This window comes from Charadrius vociferus, unplaced genomic scaffold (genome assembly GCF_000708025.1).
Source record: "Charadrius vociferus isolate BGI_N301 unplaced genomic scaffold, ASM70802v2 scaffold244, whole genome shotgun sequence".
NCBI lineage: Eukaryota > Metazoa > Chordata > Aves > Charadriiformes > Charadriidae > Charadrius > Charadrius vociferus.
In genome coordinates this window covers 5,770,726-5,783,409 of record NW_009648822.1, presented here as the reverse complement: position 1 = coordinate 5,783,409, position 12,684 = coordinate 5,770,726, and the positions used below count along the sequence as shown (strand labels likewise).

General features: G+C 38.0%; 1 protein-coding gene across 1 annotated transcript in view; it reads left to right on the top strand.

The window, feature by feature from the left end:
• The window catches only part of MSH3 (mutS homolog 3), a 115,616-nt gene that overhangs the window by 57,782 nt on the left and 45,150 nt on the right, over positions 1–12,684 (top strand). Inside the window, exon 13 of the mRNA XM_009886891.1 lies at positions 5,478–5,610. Within this exon, the coding sequence (XP_009885193.1) occupies positions 5,478–5,610 (133 nt within the window). The remainder of the gene's footprint in view (positions 1–5,477; positions 5,611–12,684) is intronic.

Genomic DNA, 12,684 nt, shown 5'->3' with positions numbered 1-12,684 from the left:
TCATTCATTTTTGCTGTGTTTTGCTACCATTGAATGCTGTGTCTAACTCCTTATAAATGTAGTAATCAGGCATTCATTCATGTTGGCTATAGAAGCTAATGGTTCCCTTTTTTGGCACAAATAGCTGAAATATATTGTGTGTGAACATAAACAAAAGTGTTTGATTATCATTTGCATATTTTACACATTCTTTGAACAGATGTGAGGACAAAGTTTATAGTACTTGTGTATTGCTGTTAAGTATTTGAGATCCATTTGGGAATATTGTCTTCTCATGGTTGTATGTTTATTTAGGGGAATGTTTGGACCTCTCTGGAGGGGTATGAGACATTAGGAGTTTTGAGAGTAAATTACTCTGTTTCTTCTGCGTATAAAAAACCCAAGTGAACGGGTCCAGAAGGATGTTAAATTTTTTTAGGTTTCACTTAATTTTCACTGTAGTAATTATGGTATAATTACCCTTGTTTGTACTTTTTCATTGTTGTTAATGCATAAAATTCCAGCGATCACAGCTCAATTTTAACAATTCAGGATTTATCCCTTAAAGTTAGCCATATTCTAACTTAGCCACTTAAGTAAAAAAGCCAGAGATAGGCTGTTTGTTTGTTGGTTTGGTTTTTTTTTTTCTTTAAAAAGATATGGACAGTTTATTGATTACATAGTGGTAATTCTACCATGATTTTGGGTTTTGATGGCTTTAATTGCTAGTTATGAAAGAGAGTGGTCTAGAGCAAAAAACACGCTGTACTATTTAACTTAATCAGCTCATATAAAGTCTTCATTTGTAAACTGGCTTCTGAAGGAAGGTCAAGAAAAAAGCAAAATGTCTAAGTGACACAAAATATAAAGCAACAGAAGTCAGAATAGCCTTCACCTTGTCCTGAGTTTGAAAGTAGCCAGTATCAGAGGACAGTATGAGAACAGGGCACTGGGTAGGTAGTATTACCTGCCCAGAGCACTCCCAGCTTCTAGCAATTTGCAGTTCAGGGAATTCTTCAGGCACAATTGATACCCTTGTGTATCTTGCGTTTTCCCAATGTTTTAGTAATACATTTTCTTTCTTTGAAATGCTGTAGTCAGGCAGGAGGCTGCCAGGCTTTGACATAGATAATATAGTTCATGGAAAGCAATGTTTGTTGTTTCATACCCTTCAGTATGTTTTTTTCAGGTGTTGAATTCTTGTGACTGGTAGCTTTACATATCGCTGTGGTCTCTAAACAGATGTAATAAAATGAATTTCAGTTTTATGTATTCGCTGTACTTGAGCTATGTCCTTACCATGTTGAATGAACTAATTTATCGTAAGTTAAGTGATTAAGAGTTTTATGATAAATTTATATTTACTTACCTTGTATAAAAATAAAACCTTATATGACTGAAAATTTTCTGAAGTTCTTATATAGCAGTTACATTATCAGTTTTACTCTGATTTAAATGTAAGGATATATTATCACATCTAAAAATGTTAGTTTTGCTTCACTGTACGAGAGATCAGCATATCTGTTAGCACACTAGCAAACAGCAATGCTATTTAGATTGTTAAGATGTTCAGATGTTAATTCAGCGCAGCGCATTCGTATCTGCAGCCTTCTGCTTTGTCAAAATTTTTAGTTCAGGATTAAAATATTTTCGTATTTGCTAATTTTCTGTATTGTTCACAGATCTGGCAGCACAATAATACAGGGGAGTATCTTGTGATTTAATTTCAAGTAGTTCCTGTAAATTACTAGAATAAAAAATTCTGCAGTTAGATTTTTGTTACGTTTAAATACACTGCAAAGCGATTTCAGTATTGTATTAATGATGATATTCTTAAATGGAGAGTACAGCAGAAGTAAGTGGATTGCTTTTTGTGAACTGTCTTACATTACATTATTTTACAGAAGATTGTTTGGAAAGTTGGGTAGAGCTCAGATTGCTGACATGGTTTACACAGATGGGAGAGTAGGCTAATATTGCACCTAAATAAAGAATGAAGTAGTAGCCAGTTTATAAAATGTGAGATGGTTTCTTAACATAAACTGTTGAGCTTCTTTGTATAATGTTAGATTCAAATTTTCTAGTGGTGGAATTTTTTATCAGATCATGTGAACATTAGAAGCCCCAAACTGTACATCAAATATGCTGAATAACTGTGCAGTGCAGAACAAATTACTTTTAGGGTGATTTAGCAACTGATCAGGATAATATATTAGTGCTCAACAAAATGTTTATTTCAAGTATAAATATTTAAGGTTTAAAAGCATACCTTAAAATTCATCATCTGGCTGTTCATATCATCTCTCTTCCCTGTCCTTCCTTTCTCACACATGTGGAATTTTACATAATTCTTCCCTGTACTTTCTGGCTTTTGAAATAGGAATCCCACTATATTTTGTTTTCAGGTGGAAAAATGGGTCATTTGATACTGGATGCTGTTTCCCTGACCCTTTCTTATGTGTAGGATTAAAGCAGAAAAACTGTATGGATGCTTAGTTTTAGATTACTGGAGCTACAGTAACATAGCCATATGTGAGCATGATTAAAGTGCAGATTAAGCTTTGAAGGGAGGAGTTTTTTGAATATCTGCATCTATTTTACATATTACTGTATGTTTTCAATTGGCCACGTAGATATGATCATGCTGTTTAAATTAAGTAACAGTGTTCTGGAACAGAATTGTGCTGCTTACATGTGCTTTTTATAATAAAAATACAGATTATTTTCTTTGTTAAAGTACATGTGTTTATAATTTATCAGTTCGGTACTCTTTCACGCAGAGGAGTGTTCCAGGGTCTCAAGTACAGAGCATTTTAATAATTGTCCATGAAAATGTAATTGTGGCTGATGATACTGACATTTCAGAATTTCAGTGTAACTTTGCTAGCTTCAAAGCTGCATGCTCAGGGTGTTTTATTACTTTGTCATTGATATTAACACTTCTCAATTTCCTTTCCATTATCCAGCTGTAGTTCAGAGCTCCTCACTAATTGATGTACAAAGCTTAAATCTCTGCTGTGTTGAATACACTGTGTGGATGTCAACAGCTTGCTCTTTGGTTATTTCGTTGCATAACTTTTAGTAACCCTGCCAGTGTACACCAGATACGTGATTGTGTCTTTTAAGGATCAGATTTAAAGCTTGGATGTGGTCTGTGCTGAAAACAGCCCCTATAGGTCTGAGCAGCTGCACGGACGGTAGCTGCTGTCTGTGGCCGTTGCTTGCAGGTTGCCTGGCTGCCCAGAGGAACAGGAGAAATGTTTAATTTTGTGCATTTGCCATTGCTAGAGGAGTGTAACAGTGGTGGGGAAGAAGAAGGTATTCTTGTGACCTGCAACAGGGTTGCTATGCAGAGCCTACAAAGTCTGACATTTCTGTTTTCCTCAGGGCTGGGAAAAAGCAGTCTTTTAGGATAGCGGAATGTTTTGGGTGCTGTGGTGTGATCGGAGTGTCTGCTGTCCAGTTCAGAGATCACCAAGTGAGTTCCCAAGGTGCCTGGGGTCAAGACAGCAGAGAGCTTGTCCCTGGCTTGCACGATGGCTGTGGGGGAGTGCATCTGCCTGTGCTCCAGGTGGATGGTGGCAGGTGGGGTACTGCAAATCCTGGCGTTGTACGGAAAGGCTGCTCTGGGAATGAAAATATGTCATTTATGACAGATGAGGGGATGGTTTTACTATAAAGCAGTATGTCACTGAAAAAATCCTGGCGTTTAAATGCTGTTAGGTTTATGTGCATCCAGTGCACATCCAGTCACTATGTTCTCTCTTTCACATGCAGTGTAATAAAATTTCAAGGACTCTTAGATTTAGCTGTCTTCAGGGCCAGAGGCCTCTGGCCGCCAGTCTGTTGTAATGTCTGCAACCTGTGGAGCTGCCTAATTTTGTTGATTTCATCATGGATAGTATTTGCTAGCAGCTACAGTGGCAAGTGGCACAGCAATTCTTCAAAAAAAGCCATGGGCAAGACAGGCAGTCTTTCCCGAAATCTTACATTTTGGTTGCATCCTTACTTCTTATCCCTCAGCACTGGCAGAGCTCTAAGCATCTGGCTGGTCCATGAGAACAGATGTGGGCTGGGCTGTATTTGCCTTGCACACGCTTGTCTGGTAAGAGACTGCTTTTTTCTTAACCTGCAAGGGTGGATGGACACACGCACAGCAACGTGGGAATTTTTGAACTTTCTTGTCTTAGGGGGAGAATGTTGTAATAAGGCTTAGTTTTGATTCTGGGAGAAAACACAAGAATTTTAAAATAAGCGCTGGGATATTTTGAGGATTTTTAAAGTCTCTTGGAACATTATGTTTCAGATTCAGCCTTACTTGCTGGAAACTTCCCAAATGCCAGCTATAGCCTTCCAGCATGCTGGTACCTGCAGAGTGTGCCCAGCAGCACATTGGTGGGGGACTCTTGGGAAACATAATCTGGAACAGATGTTTTCTGTTGTGAAACTTCGTCAGATCTTAACACAGCTTTCACCTACTTGACTCTGTCTTGTAGTGTACGCAGTTATCTCAGCAATAAAGCCTGAACATGGAAAAGCTACATTCCGAGGAATTGTGCTGATCAGCTTTGACACATCTCTTTCACTGCTGTCTTAACAGTGAGCTCGCTACCTTTCGCTCTGTTTCCTTTGGGCTATATGCACCCATGTACCCCTAATCTTGGTCTTTTCCTAGAAAGCAGCATTGAGGCAATTTGGTTGCACAAAAAGCAGAAATTGAGTTTACCATACTACAGCCAGTTCATGGATGTATTGGAAGTTGTAGCTGTGCCATTAGCAGCAGTGTAAATCGAGGTGAACCTTGACAGTAGGTTCCATTTTAAAGTTCTTTTCTGACAATGCCTTTAAGAATATGATTGTAAGGAAGATGCAAATAACTATAGAATTGTTTCTTCATATAAAAAAATGTTTGCTCATTGACTTCAGTCCTGATATACAGAGATTAATGTTACATGTTATGGAAAGAAAGAAAAAAAAAGAAAAAAAAAAAAGGCAGCCAAAACACCAACATGGTTCTGATTAATCTAATTACCAGTTGCTGGTCTGGATCAAAAGTAGAGGGGCAAAATGGTAACCAATATTTGGAATAAAGTATGCTAAATAGAGTTCAAATGTGTACGCCCCCTGCCGCTCCCCCAGGTACTTGCCTGCAAATTTAGGGTTGGATGTTCTGGATTGATTGTTGCTCGTTTTATGTACCAGTAGGAGAACAAGCAGACATGGGCACTGCAGTGTATATTTGGATGTTTTGAGCATAGAGAGGGGATAATGGGCTTATATCCAGGATCTTGCTTGCATCTTGAATGAAAGCTCAAGATTCTCTGCATTTCTTAATTCTTCTAATTATGTATTCATGAGAATGTGGCTGTAGTCAAAGTTTAAAAAAAAACAACCCTACAAAGCCAAAACAAATGAAAGGAGAAAGTTCACTAGCTGTATACCTTCCCCTCAGAGAAACACAAGTTTTATTTATTGATCTTATGATTATTCTTTTACAGTGAGATAAATGCTCGGCTTGATGCTGTGTCTGAAATTCTGCTGTCGGAATCCAGTGTGTTTGGTCAGATTCGAAATCTTCTTTGCAAGCTGCCAGACATAGAGAGAGGCCTCTGCAGTGTTTTTCACAAAAAGGTATACCCATAATTACCATAATTTATTGTTTTCTAAATGGTGTGATTCTGTCTTAATTCACTTCCATAGTTTTTGCATGTTTGTTTTAAAAATATTTTCTTCTCAACAAGACTGAGGCTGAAATAATAGAAAGATGCAACTTTTATAAAAGTTTTTTCTACCTTATGGTAGAATCTTATTTTATTTGTTGTCAGTGATACGCTGGTAGAAGAAATGTCTGAATAGGGTTCTAGAATACATACATTGTATTGCTAATGCTAACAAGAAAAACATCTACGGTACTCATGACTTAGTGGCTGCATTCAGTGAGATGGGATGGTGCAATAGGTCCTTGTGCTCTAAATTATTTCCCTTTAAAACAATGCATTGCATTCTGTATGCTTATCTAAAATCACACTTGCAAGTGAAACCACTTGGCTGTAGTTAGCTGTTTTCAAATGAATGTTAATTTGTTTATAAATTCTGTAATTTAGATCTCACTTGCGCATTTTAATAAGAATTACTTGTAATGAGACACTGACAATTCTTACTTGAAGCAGATTAATGTGCTAATAGCACCTGTGCAGTACTTAATGTTCTTTTATTTCACTGTTATATTTAGAGGTTTTGACAGTTTGTTTTAGATAAAGGAATAGGTGGGTAGGAGAGCAAAGTTGTAATTTCTTTGGATGGTACAGCACAAAGGTTTCCTCTCTCTTAAAATCTGAAACTCAGTTCTTGTATAATTTTTAAAGCCCTAACGTTGCAGTGTTAGGCACATGGAGAGACTTGAATATTTAAATGAATGGATACAGCCGTAATGAAGTTTATGAAAAGAGGGAGTTTGCAGCAACTTCCCCATCCTCTAAAATGTATGGTATCCGCATGCATGGTACAATTGTTCTTTCAAAAGAACTGTCCAGGAATTAGATAATTCACTTTTTAATGGTTTAACTCATTTTAGGTTGAGTGATATGAGTGATATGAGGGATACGTCTGTATTTCACAGCATCCTGGCAATCCTCCACTGCTATCCTGTGCTGTCTTTGTACTAGTCTGTTATCTGTTTCTTCAGGTGTCCCTTCCTGTTGTAGGGCTGCTTACCCTTCTCTGCTTTAAAGCTGGCATTTAGGTGGATCCATTCAGAGGCCCTGGATTTTCATGTGATTTTTGGAATGAGATGACAATGTAGTTTGTCTTAACAACAGCCACTGTAACATGAAGATATGTGTTTAGTGAATCAGATGTTGGAAAAAGTTGCAGGGGAGGTGAAGTGCTCCGACAGAACCCTTAAGAAGGGTAAATGTGGGGGGAAAGCTCCAAGCACACGCTTCCTTTGATGAGTTAGCTTCCCTTGGTAAAAATACTAGTTTGTCATCCATTGCAGAACACTGTGAAGAGTGCCCAAACCACTGAAGATCTTTAGGACTTTGAAGAGATGACAGTGTCCCTGAAAAATAGGATCTGTTTTGAATAAAGAATGAAAAGCAGACTCTGGGAAACATATTCTACAGTCTAGACAGACAGTGAATATGAAGCCTGAAGAAAGGTCCCCGCAAAGCAGATACATATTCAAGAACATGGAGTAACTGGGTTTTCATGATTTTTTTTATTTATTTATTTTCAGAATATCCACTAAATGCTGCCATTTCAGTTCCCACTAGGATTCTTTCCAGTTCTGTTAATTCCAGATGTCCATCTCCCACATGCTCAAAATGAGGTTCCCTGCAATTTCATTCCCACTAAGGGTTCCAAAATTGAGTGGGTTGCGCTGATGGCTTAACTAAAGGGATATGCTGTAATGCAGGCTTGTTAATTCAATGTCAGCTGCAGGAAAAATAGGTCAATGTGACAACTATTTCATTGTTCAGGCCCCTTTAAACTTCAGTGATGTTAGTATTTGAAGAGGCCTTTCACAAAGGGAGACCTCTGAAGTGTGCAGAGGTGGCTGGATTGTTTCATTTGTTCCAAATATCTTTCATTTCAGATCAGCCACTGCAGAACATCTGTTGTGCAATGCACTTTGCACCAGTAACTTCTAGAGGAGACAGAAAAACATTCAGGCAAAACAGTGCTCTGTTTTGGAACTGATTTTGCAAGGCAAAGCATCCTTACGGGAACTCTTCTTGTAAATAACATCGTTGTATGTTTTCCTGGTCTGACTGTTAATTTTTTTTTTTTTTTTTAAATAAGTCTGCTAATGATTCTTACCTGGTAGCATCATTCAAATCGGCAATTGTTAATCTGACCCTCCACAAGTTCCCATTCCCCCAAACCACCAAAACACATCGCTGTTTCCCCCACCCAGGTATGAGCAATCTGGAATTAGAACAGCATTCTGGTAGTGGGAATTAGGTATTACCTTGGAAGTCATGCTACCTGCTCGGAGTTTGCCCCAGCCTGGAAAAGGACTATGGGAATGGTTAAGGAGACAAGAACAATGTTACTGTTGCTATGGAGAGTGGAATTAATACAAGGACTGATTGTTCCTCTCAGTTCCTGCAGCTCCAGCACCTGACATCTTGCCAGGCAGAAACACTGTCAACAGCAGAATGGCCTCACCCTTCTCTATGGCAGGAAAAGGATGGCTGGAGATTAACTGTTTGAAGACTTCTTGGTAGCATTCAGAAGCTGACTTCAAAAGGAGACCGAGAGACAGGGAATCACCAAGAGTTTTAAATGGTGCCTGGAGCTAATGTAGAATTAGATCTTGCTGGAAGACACGTTGGCCCAGTGTTTTCAATACCCAGTTCAGCCCTGCCCTCTAGCCTCTGGAGAGAGCCACCAGATAATAGAATAAAATTTAGGCAACATGCATTGCATTTTGTGACCTGCATCTCAGGACAGTGGGAAAGATGAATGGCAGGACCCTACTTTTTTTGTCTCGGTTAAAGTGGTGGCTGCTTAGCCTTGCCTTGGAGTGCACAGAATGGCAAGACATCATTACATAGGAAGTTCCGTTCCAACACACGGAAAAACTTCTTTACAGTTCGGGTGACAGAGCGCTGGCACAGGCTGCCCAGGGAGGGTGTGGAGTCCCCTTCTCTGGAGATGTTCAAGACCTGCCTGGATGCAGTCCTGAGGGATGTGCTCTGGACAATCCTGCTTTAGCAGGGGAGTGGGACTAGATGATCTCTAGAGGTCCCTTCCAACTCGGAAAATTCTGTGATTCTATGATTTGAAAACCTAGGCTTGAGTAGGTCTAAAAACCAGTACAGAGTAAACATGCCATCAGTACTTTTAGAAATGTGTCCTACAGGGCCATCCTGATGTTGCTTGCTGGTTTCATGCCCAGTTTCATGCAGTGTGTTTCAGAAGATAAATATACAGGCTTGATCCATGAATGTTTATCTTATTTGTACCCTTTGCTCAATAAACATTATTTTTTGACAAAAGCTTAGTCATCAAAGTGGACAAGAATCATCATAACAAGTGGTCATTGAATTTACAGATCACATTAAAGTGAAGCTGTTTCACCGAACTCCTACACAAGGAGCAAGGTCAATAATCAAGCCTTACCAGGATGTGTAGTAAAATGTCATTTCAGTTTGTTCTTCTCCTAATTTCAACCATAGGCTCTCCCTCATTCAGAGTTCCTCACAAGTTGCTGCAGTTAGGAAAACCTGTTCGGTTCTGAATTGGTCTCTAAAACTTTGCTGCCCACCTACCAGGCCTCTCACCTGTGCAAAATAAAGCAAGCGGTTGCTAATAGGGGGTATTTGCTGCTTGGCTGCCTACAGCCCCCTTGTGGGATTTGCCTTTCAGTTTTCCAGTGAATACTTCACGATTGTGCTCAGAATCCTCAGAGGAGAAGGGCGCTGCTCAGCTGGGAGCTAAGTGTTTGAAATCTTTCATGTAAGCTTGTCACCCAGAATGATGATGAAAGTGTGCCTTTTCCTGGAAGGTACATTTGATGCTTTGTTGAAGATAGTGTGATTTTTCAGAAGATTCAGAGAAAATGGTTGTTTCTGATTTTTTTTCTCTAATGAAATCAATACCTTTTATGTCTGCTTAGGAAATTAGTTACTGTTTGTGTAGAATGTTTACAATAAATTCTCTCCATAGCATAATATATTACTGACTTCAGCTAACACACATCTTAATTTTTTTACATGTTTTCTTCTATTATAGCAGTATGCACATCTTGCATATACTATACTTTTAATCTTTATAAGAATTTGCATTGCAGATATTTTTATATTTACAATATTAAATGCTGATTTGAGCAAATTGTTTCCTGTTGATTAAAATAAATAGTGTAATAACAAGGAGATACAGTAACCTTAAAATGAAATACCTAATTTTTCCTGGTATGCTCACTATACTAAAACCATAAAGGTAGTTATTACAGTTAGAATATGGATTAATGTATGCTGGGTTTCAACTATTTTTTTTAATTCGAAATGTTGTTATCTTGGAGCGGTCAATGGCTGGTGGCTGTGGGTCTCTTTGGCTCTCTTTTACATCTGTTGGAAACAATTTCACTAATGCAAACAAGGCTAAATTGCTTTCAGTGTTATTGTTGAAAGGGTGTTAGACCTGGCATATTGCTGTGCATCTTTCATGCATTCTTCTCGGTGGCAGCCATACCATTTTCAGTACAGTTTAATAAACTGCTCGTTGAAACTATTGTTTGGCATCACTGTCAAATCTGAGGTTATTTTTCTAGTACCAGAGAAGCTGTAGCTATCACTGACAGCATTTCAAAATTGGACTTCAAAAATAGCATTGAATGAGCCTGTGAGAATCTTTCGTGAATGGAAGACTATTAATTCTGCTTTATGTAAACAATTTTTACTTTATTTTAAAAGCTTCCAATTTATAACATAGTTATATATCTTTTGTAAGGTTACGTAGGATTTAAATGGAATCAGTCCCACTTTAATGTAGCACAGATTTTCGGAGTTATTTTCATGCATCTGTTCCAAGTTATCTGTTTATTCAGTAAATCATTTCTGCAGTAGAGCCGTTAAATTTTAGATGCAAAGTCCTGCAGTGTTACTAAAATCAAGCCAGGGGAAACAGTAATACTCTGAATAAGCACAAAAGGGCTGTGTTCACCCTCTTTCTTGGGAATGTTGTGTTTAACAATGTTGTTTGTGGTAAAGCATACTGAATTTCACGTTCTCCAAAGATACTGTAGACTGTAGCTTACAGTAGAATCAAATAGGTTTTAACTCATTAAGTGACTATTATGGTGTGTAGGCTATGAGAGTTGCTGTGAGAAGCGTCAGCATATTCATTAAGCATCCTTTGAGAAATGTCATGGTAACTTTCAGGGTTGTTTACTGTGTCTTTTGTATATGACCAAGTTTGGGGTTTTTTTTCCCCCTTGGTTCTTTTATAGGTGACACTGCATTGAAAACTAGCTTCCTCCCCTTATTGAAACCTCATCTTCACCAGCCTCACCGCTCTTACTGAAGAACACCTCATAGACCGGTGTTCTTACGTATTCTTAAAATCTTTTATTTTCCCACCCTCATATAGTTAGTGTACTAATTAAGTCCCTATTTGTTTTCTTTTTTAAAAGAACAATTTAACAAAAAAACCCAAACACCACCTGTTCAACTGATGTATTTATTACTGTCTGTATTTGCTCATTCTTCTTTTCTGGACATTGTTGTCCTATGAATCACTTAATGCTTTCTGTCAGGTACCTACTTCGCAATTTCGCATGGCAGGCCTTCAGCCTTCGTGTCCTTCAGTACATTTTGTAGTCAAGGAAAGTCTGGCAGAATTTTATCCTTTATCTGCATCAAGGTTGATGATGGTGATGCAGTCAGTCACACCGTATTTTACTTTTGACTTTGAGTTCAAGCCTGGATTTATCATTTGTTTAGTCTTTCAGACCTTTCTTTTGTTCTTTGATTTCAAATGCCATTGACAGGTTTACTGCTTTATTATTTTGTTTTATTTTGTTGTCAGAGGTTTTACAAGGTAGAATAAGTAAGTTCCAGATTATCAGAATGATGTTGATAAATTGCAGCAGGGAGAACCAAAGTTTTCATGAGGCTGAATAATGGATTGTCTATGAAGAAGATTAAATGATTATAGTTTGGTTAAATTGATGAATAAGGGAGAACAGGTTTAGAGATATTTGAGGGATGTTAGCAGTGAAGAGGGAGTTGAGTTAGTGTAATATAAAACAGTAAAATTAGAGATACTGGGATTAATGCAATGGAAGGGAAATACTGGATAAAACTTTTACATGATGATACTACTGCTTTCTGATAGCGCAAATCAGGGAACACAGCAATTAACCGTATAAATTATTTACTTTCTAGCCTTGTTGTTGTCGTCACTTACAACTTCCAGGGTCCATAGTTGATTGCCAGGGCTGCAAGGTTATATGTATCTTTATTTTGGGTTTATACAGCATGGAAGCTACTCTTCCATCACTGGTGACACTAATGACATGTATTTAATGAGAAGAGGGCTAAATCTGTAACTAGAGTGTACCTTAATTTATTTTTTATGGTTTTCAGAAGATTGTGTTTAGATGGCCTTCATGTTCTGAAGGGCTAGTAGGCATTACAGAGCAAAATTATTTTAGGGTTTACATGTGTGGGGAGGAAGAGAAAATGTTCCTTTCAAGCCCAGCATTTTTGTTATTACTTGCTTCCAAGTTTGGGTACAGAAGTTATTTGGGAGAAATAACTACAGTGTCATAGATGAGAGAATTGTCTCAGTTCTTGTGTAAGAGTGTGGGAAAGAACGAGAAAGAAAAATTTACCTTTGGGGAGAAATTGAAAGAGAAGGGATGACAAAATAAAAATGTAGATGTCTTTCATGAAATTGCAGTTCACTGAAGTCTACATGTTCTGTAATCAGTGTTGTACTGATCACCACACAATACTGACCAGAAATTAAATTCTAGACTGTATGTTGGCTGGGTAGGAAAGAGAAAATATGTAGGAAGAGAAGGATGTGGCATACAAAGAATATTATAGTAGAAGCATTCAGTACATCCTACTCCCTTCCTTGCATCCTCAGGTGAGGAAAAGAAACTGTTTTTTTCAGTTGACTGGTGGGAGAAGTTCAGAAGACCAGAGAAGAAATGTTTCTACAGATCAGTAAAATATGAAAAAATATCCG